The sequence below is a fragment of the Macaca fascicularis genome, chromosome 12, assembly GCF_037993035.2.
Source record: "Macaca fascicularis isolate 582-1 chromosome 12, T2T-MFA8v1.1".
NCBI lineage: Eukaryota > Metazoa > Chordata > Mammalia > Primates > Cercopithecidae > Macaca > Macaca fascicularis.
In genome coordinates this window covers 118,357,047-118,371,386 of record NC_088386.1, presented here as the reverse complement: position 1 = coordinate 118,371,386, position 14,340 = coordinate 118,357,047, and the positions used below count along the sequence as shown (strand labels likewise).

Genomic DNA, 14,340 nt, shown 5'->3' with positions numbered 1-14,340 from the left:
ATGGATGGGATGACCCATTCTGTGGGCATCACTCAGCCTCTTTCCCCAGCCACCCCTGTCATCACCTAATGGGCCCATGAAAAAAGTGGCCGTGGTGTAAGGGATGGAGGTTATGCATGGGCTTAGCAACATGGACTTCCACCCATCAAGACTGACCTGGCTATGGCCACTGCTGAGTGCCCAATTTGGCAGCAGCAGAGACCAACACTGAGCCCTCGATATGACACCATTCCTTGGGTGATCAACCAGCTACCTGGTGGCAGGTTGATTGTATTGGACCTCTTCTATCATGGAAAGGGCAGAGGTTTGTCCTCACTGGAATAGACATTTACTCCGGATATCGGTTTGCCTCTCCTGCACACAATGCTTCTGCCAAGTCTATCATCCATGGACTCATGGAATGCCTTATCTACCATCATGGTATTTCACACAGCATTGCCTCTGACCAAGGCACTCACTTTACGCTTAAAGAAGTGTGGCAGTGGGCTCATGCTCATGGAATTCACTGGTTGTACCATGTTCCCCAACATCCTGAAGCACCTGGATTGATAGAATGGTGGTATGGCCTTTTGAAGTCACAATTACAATGCTAACGAGGTGACAGTACTTTGCAGGGTGGGGGCAAAGTTCTCCAGAAGATTGTGTATGCTCTGAATCAGAGTCTAATATATGGTACTGTTTCTCCCATAGTCAAGATTCATGGGTCCAGGAATTAAGGGGTGGAAGTGGAAGTAGCACAACTCGCCATCACCCCTACTGATCCATTAGCAAAATTTTTGCTTCCTGTTCCTGTGACGTTATGTTCTGTTGGCCTAGAAGTCTTAGTTCCAGAGCGGGGAATGCTGCTACCAGGTGGTACCACGACAATTCCATTAAACTGGAAGTTAAGATTGCCACCTGGACACTTTGGGCTCCTCCTACCTTTAAGTCAACAGGCTAAGAAAGGACTTACAGTGCTGCCTGGGGTGACTGACCAGGACTGTGAAGATGATACTTCACTACAGAGTTAAGGAAGAGGATGCATAGAATACAGAAGACCCATTAGGGTATCTCTTAGTATTACCATGCCCTGTGATTAAGGTCAATGGGAAACTACAAGAGCCCAATCCAGGCAAGACCCCTCAGGAATGAAGGTTTGGATCACTCCACAAGGAAAAAAACCACGACCTGCTGAAGTGCTTGCTGAAGGCAAAGGGAATACAGAATGGGTAGTAGAAGGTAGTCATCAATACCAGCTACGACCACGTGACCAGCTACAGAACGCAGGACTGTAATTGTCATGAGGATTTCCTTATTCTTTTGTTAAAAACATGTTCATGCATGTATACACTTGTACTAAGAAAATATCTTCATTTTATTTCCTTTCTCCTTTATCATGTGACATAAGATTTATTGACTTCACATCAGCATTTAAGTATTGTTAACTTTATGTAATAGTACTTGTGTTAGGGCTTGGTGAGTTTCCTGTGCGAAGGATAGTTGTATTATGTTAGACATAATTATAACCTTATTGTTTTCTGTATATGAAGATCACATATGATCTCAGGAGATGTGCATGGGTTCAAGTTGACAAAGGGTGGACTTGTGATAGTTAATACTGAGTGTCAACTTGATTGGATTGAAGGATACAAAGTATTGATCCTGGGTGTGCCTGTGAGGGTGTTGCTAAAGGAGATTAAATTTGAGTCAGTGGTGTGGGAAAGGCAGACCCACTCTTAATCTGAGTGGGCACAGTCTAATCAGCTGCCACGTCAGCTACAGTATAAGCAGGCAGAAAAATGTAAAAAGATAGACTGACCTAGCCACCCAGCCTACATCTTCTCCTGTGCTGGATGCTTCCTGCCCTCGAACATTGGACTCCAAGTTCTTCAGTTTTGGAATTCAGACTGGCTCTCCTTGCTCCTCAGCCTGCAGATATGCCTATTGTGGGACCTCATGATTGTGTGAGTTACTACTAAATAAATTCCCCATCTCTCTCTCTATATATATACATATATATCTATATCTATATATATCTATATCTATATATATCCATTATATATATCTCCATTCCATTAGGTCTGTCCCTCTAGAGAACCCTGACTAATACACAAACCAACTTCTAACAGAGGCTCCTTCCATTTGTCAAGCTTTAAACAAAATACTTGATGTTCTATTTCACAGTCACCCTTAAGTTATCTGTCACCTAAGCCCTTTCTCCACCAATTAAGGCCTGATCTTTTCTAGCTGCCGACACATTACCCCAGGAGCCTGTGCATTCACCACCATACCTCTTTCTCCTACCCACAGGAATCTTTGCTTTGATGGGCAGTTTTTCTTAAAATTTTATGGAAACAAAATTTTCGCCACTTGGACAAATCAAAACATACCCTGAGATGACAGAAAGGGCATTTCTTATGAAGGCATTTACCAAATCAATGGTATTAACAAAGTAACAATGAATCAGGTGTTTTGTTTTTTCCTTAAACAATAGAGGTCTAGCACTGCCGATGAGCATTTGGGGGAGGAGGGAATAATATTTAAAATGGCTGAGGGAAACCACTGCCCCCTTTCCCAAGACTCCCAAGCCTTGCCCTCAAGATCTTAGGTGATTGGTGCCTTCCCTTTTCATCTGCTCTGGCTCAAGCCTCAGGGACTTTTTGTTGTGACTGAAGTAAGATTGAGGGGACAAAAAACATGAGTCACACACCTACGCACTGAGACATCACGCTGTGCCCTATAAACATATACAATTATCATGTGTCAATTATAAAATTAAAAATTACTTAATCAAAAATACACGTCACAGTCTGGCCTTGATTTTTCAATATTTCACTTTCTCAGTATATGGAATGCATCTCACCAGGCAAGAAGAATAAGAAAGACCTGCCGATGCCCCAAATTTTAGTATTTTCATAGATTCCTAATATAGACAGGAACACTCTCGATGCGTTGCCTGGAAACCGTGACAGAGTTTTCTCACAAGAAAATCTCCTGCTAGATAAAATACAAGAATGCTTTTGTGCAGGACATAATTCTTATCGGGACCACAGAGGACTTAATCATTAACAGAAACTGTAACAAGAGGAAGTGAAAGTGTTTTTTGAAAAATGCAAATGTCTTGACATCTTAATTAGAAGTCAAAAAAGTTAAAATCACACCAGGCCCGCTGTCCACAGTCTTCCTAAAACATAGTAATTGAAATACATTTTTAAACTTGTCAGATGTTTCACCATCGACCAACTTTTTAGCAATACCTCCCTTCATGGCATCCATCAGAGGAAAGCAAAGCAATTAAAAAGTTATTCATTAATCAAAACCTTCTATCAGTTTCATTTATGAAAAGGAAGAAGCCAACACGGGGAAAAAAGAAAATCATCAAGCTACAAGAAGACATAGCCAGGCCAAGTGCCCAGGGATAAGTTACCTCTGTTGTGAGAGAAAAGGGCAGGTGATCAAATTTCTTCCAAGTCAGAAAAAGGTGAGTTTAGCACACCCTTCAAGCTTCCATTCACCAGGTAGGATTAAGTACCTGGCTGTTCCAGGCATGTCAGGCCCTGAGGGTACACAGGTGAGCGGAGGGATCTAACTTCCTCTCCCTATTGTCCTTCCTCACCAGCCACCATTCCCAACTACAGTGAGAGAAATAATGACCTACTTGAAATTATGTGCAAATCCCTCAAAGTAGTAGGCATCAGCACATTCTGGTTGCACTGGGAGATCCCCATAGGCTCCCTCCACTGAGAGGGGTTTATAATATAATTCCTCAAGAACGAAGAAGACTGCAGCAGCCACACAGCCAGCTTCTTTCCTAATGTCCTCTCTGAGCCATTCTATCCTGAAACACAACAGTTCCTCTAGCTTCTTACGCTCAGTGGAGTCTGCCATACTCAAGTCTTAGCTTCTTTTCCACTCAGAAATTTTTCTTCTGCTTTGCTTTGCCCCTCCCCTCCCCTCCCCTCCCTTCCACTCCCCTCCCTCCCCTCCCTCTCTCCCTCTCTCTTTCTCTCTTTCTTTATTTCTTTCCTTTTCAGTCTCGCTCTTGTTGCCTAGGCTGGAGTGCAAAGGCATGATTTTGGTTCACCACAAACTCCACTCCCCAGGTTCAAGCAATTCTCCTGTCTCACCCTCCCAAGTTGCTGGGATTACAGGCATGTGCCACCATGCCCGGCTAATTTTGTATTTTTAGTAGAGACAGGGTTTCTCCATGTTGGTCAGGCTGGCCTCGAACTCCTTACGTCAGGTGATCCACCCGCCTCAGCCTCCCAAAGTGTTGGGATTACAGTTGTGAGCCACCATGTCCGGCCTATCTTTTCTACAGACTTTTCATTCCCTCCTCCACCTCTGGCTTCTGAGTTCCTATTGTTTCCTGGGTCTTGGGGCTTCCGTTTCTTTACAACCTCCTTCTTTTATCTGAGGTTTATCAGAACTCTACCATTCATGTCTGGGTCTTGCATTCAGACTTGCTGAGGCAGCAATTCGATTGAGTCTGTTAGTCACTGCACAATATGTATGATCTTGATTGGATGATGTCCCCATGCCAAGCCATGTCATAAAATGCTGACCAGCCTATAGAAGACTGCCTTTCACTCCAGGGCTGAGCCCTGGCTCAATCAGCTTGTAATCATAATGATGGGATCCTATGATTCAAAACATGGCAACCTCTGTCTTAAGAAACCATTTGTACTTTTTCCTCCTAAAGCATCTGTGGGTGACAGTGACAATAGAAGTATCATGGAGAACCCAAAACAGACATTAGCGTTTGATTTCATGTGAGTCCTACATTTGTTGCTGCTTTAATCTAACATCACTATTTCTTAAAAGGCTTCACCACTGGGCTCCCTCCATACTCCACAGGCACCCCCATCAATCTTGCACAGAGACACCCTGAGATCCCTTCTTTTTTTTTTTTTTTTTTTTTGAGACGGAGTTTCGCTCTGTCGCCCAGGCTGGAGTGCAGTGGCGCGATCTCGGCTCACTGCAAGCTCCGCCTCCCGGGTTCACGCCATTCTCCTGCCTCAGCCTCCCGAGTAGCTGGGACTACAGGCGCCCACAACCGCGCCCGGCTAATTTTTTGTATTTTTAGTAGAGACGGGGTTTCACCGTGGTCTCGATCTCCTGACCTTGTGATCCGCCCGCCTGGGCCTCCCAAAGTGCTGGGATTACAGGCGTGAGCCACCGCGCCCGGCCTGAGATCCCTTCTTAACACAGTGCTCTGAGTTGCCAATTCTGATTTGGCACGCAGGATGAAATTGACTGCTATCTTCTTGTCTATAGGATAAAGTCCAAATTCTGCAGTAAGCCACATTAAGGCTTCAGCCTAAAACTCTGGCTGCAGCCCAAAACTGCAGCTGTATTATCACAGAAATTTCTTCATGCAACCTGCGCTGAGTGGGTTCCATTTCTCCTTTCCGGTCCACTCTCTGCCTTTCTGCAGGGGGCTGACCTTGATGGACTGCTTCAACCAGCTCCCAAGCTCCCTGACTATGGGCTAAATTTGGTTAAAGGTGGGGCACTGGTAGGATATGAGAAAGAGGGCATATGGAGAATGAGCTTGAGATCTGATCCCCACCCCGCCAGCCTCTTCCTGCCTGGCTGTGGCTGCCTTTCTTTGCTAAGGGCCTCAGCTCTGGTCAGGGAATTCCCTCTGCTGTCTAAACTCTCAGTAGGTCTGGGGTTACCCGAACCCTACTCCCTGTTCTTGCTTTTTTAGGCTGAAGTTGCTTGCTCCAAAATGCTTCATCCTCCCATGTTGGTTTTCTTCCAACCCTGCCCACATCTTTGTAAATAGTCTTTTAATTACCCCCACCTTGTACAATTTTTAAATAGACTTGGGGCGGGGGCGGGGGGACAAGGTCTGTCTCTGCCACCTAGACCGGAGTGCAGTGGCATGATCTTGGCTCACTGCAACTCTACCTCCCAGGTTCAAGCAATTCTAATGCCTCAGCTTCCCAAGTAGCTGGTACATCAGATGTGCGCCACCACACCTGGCTAATTTTCATATTTTTTGGCAGAGACAGGGTTTCACCATGTTGGCCAGGCTGGTCTTGAACTCCTGACCTCAAGTGATCTGCCTGCCTTGGCCTCCCGAAGTGCTGTGATTACAGCTCCTGACCTCAAGAGAGCCACCATGCCTGGCCTAAATAGACTATTTCTTTTAAAGAAAAATTTTAAATTTATAAAAAGATTGAAAAGATAATACACAATTTCCATATACTCCCAGCCTTCCTTATACTCTGTAGCCAGTTACCTCTATGACTACCATCTTATGTTGGTATGATACATTTGTTACAATATCGATACATTATTATTAACTAAAGTCCATACTTTACACAGGCTTCCTTATTTTTTACCTAATGTTTTTCTTTTTCTGTTCCATGACCTCATCCAGGATACTACATAACATTTAGTCACGCCTCCTGAGACTCCTTTTGAGTTGTGACAGGTTCTCAGAATTTCCTTGTTTCTGATGACCTTGACAGTTTTGAAGAGTACTGGTCAGATATTTTGCAGAATGTCCCTCGACATGTAACAAGAATGCAAAATTTTAATATGCATCAAGAGAACATGATGTCAACATGACTTACCACTGGTGATGTTGACCTTGATCATCTGGCCAAGGGAGAGTCTGTCAAGTTTCCATACTGCAAAATTACTTTTATCCCCCTTCTCTTTCCATATGCCATATTCTTTGAAAGGAAGTCACTATGTACAGCCCATGTTAGGGAGCCTGGGTGTGGTGTCTCACGCCTGTAATCCCAGCACTTTGGGAGGCTGAGGCGGGCGGATCATGAGCTCAGGAGATCGAGACCATCCTGGCTAACACGGTGAAAACCTGTCTCTACTAAAAATATAAAAAATTAGCCAGGTGTGGTGGCGGGTGCCTGTAGTCCCGGTTACTCGGGAGGCTGAGGCAGGAGAATGGCGTGAACCTGGGAGGCGGAGCTTGCAGTGAGCCGAGATCACACCACTGCACTCCAGCCTGGGAGACAGCGAGACTTTGTCTCAAAAAAAAAAAAAAAATAAAGAAAAAAAAAAATAAAGTAAAATATACATAAAATGTACCATTTTAATTATTTTTAAGGGTTTCAATCACCCTTTTTAAGTAGGCCAACTATTTCCTGCTGACACTCTGATGATACCCAGGCTGAACCTGTCATCATTCACCAAAAACGACGTGTGTCTTTATGTTCTAGCACACAGGAATCCAGGTACAGAAAGAGCTTCTCCCATTTTTGCCTGTTTGATTCCTACCCACTGTTTAAGCCCCAACTCAAGACTTCATGGGCTCCCCTGGGAAGGTGAGTTACTCCTGCTATTGTCTCCCTATCCTTGTATTCATCCTTCTATTCTAGTATTTTTGTTTTTTTGCACTGCACCCTTTCATTTGGGCTTTCACAGGGAAGAAACTAAATTATATTTATCTTTATGTCTGTAAGTCTGAGGACTGTCCCAGAAACAGGGTATTGATCAATAGATGTTGATGGGAAATGAAGAAAGCAAAGGTGAGATAGAAGCCAAAGTGGTTTATTTTCTCCAAAGATTAAAGAGAGTATTAATACCTAACACTGACCAGGCGCGGTAGCTCACGCCTATAATCCCAGCACTTTGGGAGGCCGAGGCCGGTGGATCATAAGGTCAGGAGATCGAGACCATCCTGGCTAACACGGTGAAACCCCGACTCTACTAAAAAATACACAAAATTAACCAGGCATAGTGGTGGGTGACTGTAGTCCCAGCTACTCAGGAGGCTGAGGCAGGAGAATGGTGTGAATCCTGGAGGCACAGCTTGCAGTGAGCCGAGATCACGCCACTGCACTCCAGACTGGGACAGAGAGCTAGACTGCATCTCAAAAAAAACCCCAAAAACCTAACATTGGTGAGTGTGTGAGAAAACCTCCCTTGTAGTGGTTTGCCCTAGTAGACCCTTCCTGTGGGACAATTTGGTAATAGCTATGAAGAGCAATAATATATGCATTTTTTCACTCAGCAATTTCAAGTCTTGACATTTTATTTAGAAGATAATCAAAGACAGGAGGAGAGATACTTGTACAAAGATGTTATCATTTTTAATGTAAAAACTGGAAACAACCCAAAGGCACAGCGCCTAGCTGACTAAATCACAGTATATTCATCCTTTGGAGGAACATGCAGCCATTAAAAATTGGGCTGAACATTTACTAAGTGATTAGCAATGGGCGGTGATATAATGGGCATGAATTTAACTTTCTCTTTGTGGGATTCCAAGTTTTCTCCTGTGAACAATGATATCTGTAACTAGAAAAAAAGATCAAATGTATACTTTCAAAATATCTCATTTTGTCATTTCACACGTAAGCATCCAATAAAGGATAATAAAAGCTTGCAGTCTGATCTGTTGGCCAGTTTAGTTATGATGAAGCCAAAATGTCACAGCTGCCATGACCACTGCCTGCAGCCATCACTACTCTCCTACTGAATATACAAAGGGTGGTGGGTCCTAGGAGAAGAGAACTCAGAGCTTCCCAACATTGTTGGCCAGCGTCTCTGGACCCCTCTTCTAACCTGGATCTTGGACATTGGTTTATGTTTGTTTTGTTTTGAAAACTTCTCTAACTGTACACTATACTCGAGACTATACTGTACAGCCATGGTTAGAAAACCATGATTCTTGGCCGGGCACGGTGGCTCACGCCTGTAATCCCAACACTTTGGGAGGCAGAGGCGGGCAGATCACCTGAAGTCAGGAGTTTATGACCAGCCTGGCAAACATGGCAAAATCCCATCTTTACTAAAACTATAAAAATTAGCTGGACATGGAGGCTCATGCCTTTAATCCCAGCTACTTGGGAGGCTGAGGCAGGAGAACTGTTTGAATCCGAGAGGCAGAGGTTGCACTGAACTGAGATGGAGCCACCACACTCCAGCCTGGGTGACAGGGTAAGACTCTGTCTCAAAAAAAAAAAAAAAAGAAAAAAGAAAAAAACCCCAGAAAACCATGTTTGTTTGTTTGTTTGTTTTCCACTCTGCTCATTCTGCAGATGAGACAAACGAGGTTCAGAGAAGTCCAAAATGACATGAAGGTAAAACTAGATCCTGATCTCTTGGTTTCCTAGTGTTTGTATTTTAGCACACCAATGAAATCAAGGGTGGAATTTCATAGATTAACAGATTTAGAAGGCCTCAAATGTTTCAAGAGGAAAACTTGAAATATTTCAAGAGTCTAAGATTTCTGGAAACAACTTATCTTTGAACCTCTCCCTAAGTCAATGTGAGAACTATGTCTGAGCAGTTATCAAAAAGTACTGGACACGGGGATATTAGAAAAGATGATCCTTAGTCTAATGTAATGCTGAGGAAGGCACTGCAGAGTCTAACTAAATACAACCGTATTGAGTAAGCAAAAATGTTAGAAATCATAATACCATTATATCCGAGGCTGGCTTTACCCCAGGACAAATAAATGAAATTCTCATCACACCTTTACCTTCTTGGACCAGTCCTAGGATCCTGCGTTTTGCTCAGGGCAGTGCCACCCAAAGCAATAACCAAAAATGGCTTCCTACAGTTACTCTTGCAAGTCAGATACCCTTGCAAACTGAAAGCAATACCACCTCTTTTCACACAATCTCCACCCTGTCCCAGCCGGTCCCAACAGGACACACCTCAGTGAATCAGATACAGCGACGCCCTGGAATTTTCCCTGGAATCTGCACAGAGGAAAGCAGTTTAGACTTGGGAGTCAAAAGATCTGACTTCCCCTGACTGTGCGGATATCCTGGAAGTCCTCACCAAATCACTTAACCCTTCAGGACTCAGACTTTCTGTGAAATTCATGACTACTGGGCAATCTCTTAAGGCCCTGTCCAATTTATTCAATGACAGGCTTGTACAAGCCAAGCCCACTCCTGGTTTGTAAAAGATGCAGTTAATCTTTAAGCTAGCGGCGTGTGGTGTAATGAGAACTTGTAGAGGAAACTTTCAGTCACTTGAAAACAGGAAACACTTGTCCTGTTTTCAAAATTAAAACAAATATAGAAAATGTGAAAGGTGGGAAGGTAAATTAGATTCATTAAGATCTAAAGTCACTCAAATGAAGAAGAAAACTTCTCTATTGTTTGCAGAGTCTTAAATCAATGTTCTTGTGCTACCTGCTAGGCTATGTGGAAAAATCACTTGATTTTCAATATTCACTCATTTTTTAAAAAAGAAAAACAAAACATCGCCAGTCACAGTGACTGACATCTATAATTCCAGCACTCTGCAAGGCTGAGGCAGAAGGATCACTTGAGGCCAAGAGTTTAAGACTAGTCTTGGCAACATAGTGAGACCTTGTCTCTACAAACAAACAAACAAACAAACAAACAAACAAAAAAACCAGATGATGGTATGCATCCGTAGTCTTAGCTACCCAGGAGGCTGAGGCAGCAGAACTACAGGAGCCCAGGAGGTGGAGGATACAGTGACTTATGATTGCGCCACTGCACTCCACCCTGGGTGATACAGCAAGACCCTGTCTCTTAAAAAAAAAAGTTTAAAACTATAATTTTATATTGCAATCTACACGCATGTATTCATAAAAGTGAGTAGCTCCTCCTATATGCCAGGCTATAGGAAGAAAATAAGGACCATAACAGACAAGTTTCCTGCATTCTTAGAGCTTATCCTCTGGAGGGGCTGGGAATTATCAGATATCCCCACAAAGGCACATTTAGACAATGTGATAAATGCTGTAATGAAGAAACGCAGAAAGCAAAGAGAAACTATAGCAGGGGGAGCTAGGCTGGAAGGTCAGAGAGGGCACCCATGGAGGAACTGACCTTTGGAAATAGAAGGATGGGTGGGGAGGATATTTAGAGAAAGGACAGGCAGCTCAGGCAGGCCAAGGCCTGTACAAAGGCCTGCAGAGAGGACAGCACACCTTTCACAACTGTCGCCTTAAAGTCCTACAGATTACCTGAGTGCAGGTATGACATCATTTCTGAGGGGGAGACTCTGTGTGTGTGTAAAGGATTAATCTTCCCAAGTCATTTGAAACCAACCCACCTGTAACAACATTTATTAACCTTTCATTTATCAAGCACTCTCTAGTTTATGATTTCCCCCATTATATACCAACACAATGATTTCTTATCTTGGGCATTCGGCTTTCTCGCTTTTACATGATCTGTGAGCAGAAGTCCTGTGTTGGCTGGGTGGGTATGGGGAAACCCTCACCATTTCGCTCACTGAAGACCCAGGATTGTCAAGCAGTAAGAAGATAATGCCGTGTAAGAAATCTGCTTATCTTGCTTTTAAAGGTCAAGAGGATCCAACTCTGGAGTTTAAAGTTAAGTTATCAGGGGTGATGCTTAAAACAGTTTGAAAAGCACTGGTGGAACAGTTCACTCTTTTTCAGCTCCCTGAATTAGAGCAACAGGGTAGAAGCTTGTGAAGAGAGCAACAGAAAGCAACTCACGTGTCTACCTGTGGGTATAAACGGTGTGTGCACCGACTATGTCATGGCACGTTTCAGCCATGGGACTGTTTTTTTGTTTGTTTTGGTCTTTGTTTTTGTTTTTGTTTTTTTGAAAAAGAGTCATGCTCTGTCGCCTTGGCTGGAGTGCAGTGGTGCGATCTTGACTCACTGCAACCTTTGCCTCAAGCTGTTCTCCTGCCTAAAGCTCCCGAGTAGCTGGGACTACAGGTTGCGCCACCATGCCCAGCTGATTTCTTATCCCCCCTACTCTGCCCCCTTTTTAAGACAAGGCAAGAGAAAAGAGGGGGTTCTCATACTCATCTATAAGTTGCCAGAATGTCACATGGGATAAAGAAGGGACAATAAAGAGGAAAAAATACAGAGGGGGATTTCTCTGGAGTGGCACACACAACCACCCTGACCCTCCCAAACTAATTCTATAATCCAATGCCTATCATATTCCCTTCCACACAGAAGCCAGGTTCTTCAGAATTCCTCAGTTACTACAGCTAGAAATTCACACGTAAATAAAGGCCACCTTTCTTTCACCAAAACCTTCTAGGAAGAACAAAATGTGGCTGTGTACAAGGAATTCGAATTATTAATACGTTTGCTTCTGTTCTCCTGCGACACACTTTTGACTTTGCCGAGGGAAAGGGCAGGTGCAGCCAGGGCTCCTGGTAGACATGCGTCCCCAGAAGCCAAGTGCAGCCCGTCTGGTCCCTCCTGCCTGGAGTCCCTGTGCACTGCGACGACGACGCACGCTGGTTCCCCCCAAGCCGCAGTGGGTTGTATAACCACGCTCTGAATGCCTAGCGGGGAGCGTGGCGAGCTTCCCTCCCAGAAGCATCTGTTAGAAGTCAGTGGTGTCGGTCCACAAAAGACCCACCAGGCAGGAAGGACCCCCAGACTCTAGGGGAGGACAAGCGGGAGGTGCTGTTAAGACATCATCGCCGGGGGTAGTCCAGGGAGGTTGTAAATCTCTCTAGGAGCTGTGTGAGTCCCAAGTTCTGTCCCCAGAGCTGGCGGTGCAGCGCGGTGAGGAGCGTGCCAAGCCCGGCTGCACCCTCATTTGTGTGGATCAGAGAAGGGGGATGGGCGGAAATGCAAGAATACAGGGGGGAGTCTAAGAACGTCTCCCCGGGGAAGTGTCAAGGGCATCCCCGCTCCTCTGTTCCATTACGTAACTCTTACATATTTGCTGGCATCTACGTGAATTTAACTACTTTTCAAAGTGGGAAGTCTCTAAATGGACTGCATTGAAAGCGTCTGGGGATATCTCAATAGACCCGGTTGCCCCTGGCAGCGTTGGAGGGTGGCATCCTGGTTACTGGAAGGCCAGGCCTCCCCGTCCGCTCGCAGCGGCGGGAGCCGGGTCGCTGCCGGGGACGGCGCCCTCTCGACCCGGCCGGCCCCGCGTGGCTGAGTCTCCGGGACCCGCACGTCCGCAGCCGCCCCTTCCCCGTCCCCGGCGAACACCTGCCCGCGGTTACCTCCGGCGCCGCGGCTCTGCGCAGCCCGTTGGCCGGGGCCCCGCCGCCCTTGCAGTTGACAGCGGGGAGATGCTCGACCCCGAGGACCCGCGCCGCGCGCTCCGTGGGGTCGGCGCCGTTCTCCCGGGGGCCTTCATCCGGAGCAGGGAAGAGCCCGCAGCGGCGCTGGAAGCGGGCGACGAGCTGGGAATCCTGCAGGCTCCGCAGCAGCTCGGCCATGGTGAGCCCGAGGCCGCGCTCCGCCGCCGCCGCCACTCCGGCCGGTGCCCTCCGCTGGCACCGCCACTCCCGCCTCGCCCCCGCCGGTCCCGCACTCCAGGCGGAGGCCGGGCGGGCGGAGCCCCGGGCCCAGCCAACAGGTGCGCCGCCCGGGTCCTAGCGCCCGCCCAGGTGTCCGCCTCCACCTTGCGCAAGGCGCGTGCCTCTTTCGCTCAGTCCCGGAGGGCTTGGGCGGCCCCGGGCGGCCACTGGGCCAGGACCGCTTGTAACCAGGCGGAGGAGTACCGAGGGCCGAACTTCGCCTCTCTTCTCCCTGCGCCCCTAACCCCCGCTTTTTCTCCCCCCGGCAAACGTGACACTAATGGGAGCGGCCAAGCGCGCGTGCACCTGCGCGAGCCCATCCTTTCGGGCTCAGGTTGATCCCATATGACCTTCCTTGCAACTGTGAACCCATGGTGAAGTCGGATTTCCTCGAACGCCAGCTCCCCACAGCCAGCCACATACTCCCACCTTCCTGCAAGACTAGTTCCCAGTAAATACAGCGAGTCCCCTAGGGAAAATTCCCAGGTTCTTTCCAAACTGCGTGATGCAACGTTTCCCCAGAGGTCCAAACACCCTTGAGCTTGCTCAAGTACCCAGGAGGATCAAAGTGGGCCCTGAGTCATCTTCTGCGTCGCTGCCCCTGCCCTTCTGATTTGGCAACTGGGGAACACTTTCAGGTGGGTTGGGAGGAAACTCCCTTCTGGATTTTCCGCATTGAGAACAAAGATGCTTACCGCTCTCTCCTACTTCTTTCTTTCCGCTCTGCTTAAGCAATGACACTGGGAGGACCGCACCAGACCCCTTAGGGAGTTTAAACGAGAAGAGAGCAAATACTGGAGGACTGGGGACAGGCTTAGGTATCTCACTGCACCTGCACCTGCTTTAGAGCGCTCAGCAGAAGACAGCAAAGGAAACATCCTGCAGGCTGGGGTTGGTTTTCCCTCCTCCCTCCTACATTTCCCTCCTGGGCTCAGAGATTCCTTGGGAGGCAACAGTCAAATTAGGCCCAGGTGATCCGTCTGCATAAAAGTGCAATTCAATCCTGTCTTTCGTTTGCCGCAGAAATCTGCATGTTTCCTGATTGTCCATGCAAAAGCCATCGGTTGCACAAATGATTAATGAACACCTGTCACTGCCTTATTTATTTATTCAACTGTCCTTTTAGGTCTG

General features: G+C 46.5%; 1 protein-coding gene across 3 annotated transcripts in view; it reads right to left on the bottom strand.

Moving 5' to 3' along the window:
* The window catches only part of SGPP2 (sphingosine-1-phosphate phosphatase 2), a 145,904-nt gene extending 132,236 nt beyond the window's left edge, over positions 1 to 13,668 (bottom strand). For 2 of the 3 annotated variants that reach the window (XM_074010327.1, XM_005574424.4), the window contains exon 1: positions 12,910 to 13,199. In XM_074010327.1, coding sequence (XP_073866428.1) covers positions 12,910 to 13,128 — 219 coding nt within the window. In that variant the 5' untranslated portion in view covers positions 13,129 to 13,199. Of the gene's footprint in view, positions 1 to 12,909; positions 13,200 to 13,515 lie in introns of those variants that run through there. The other variant, XM_065526162.1, reaches the window with a different exon arrangement.
* Between the last annotated feature and the right edge of the window lie 672 nt (positions 13,669 to 14,340).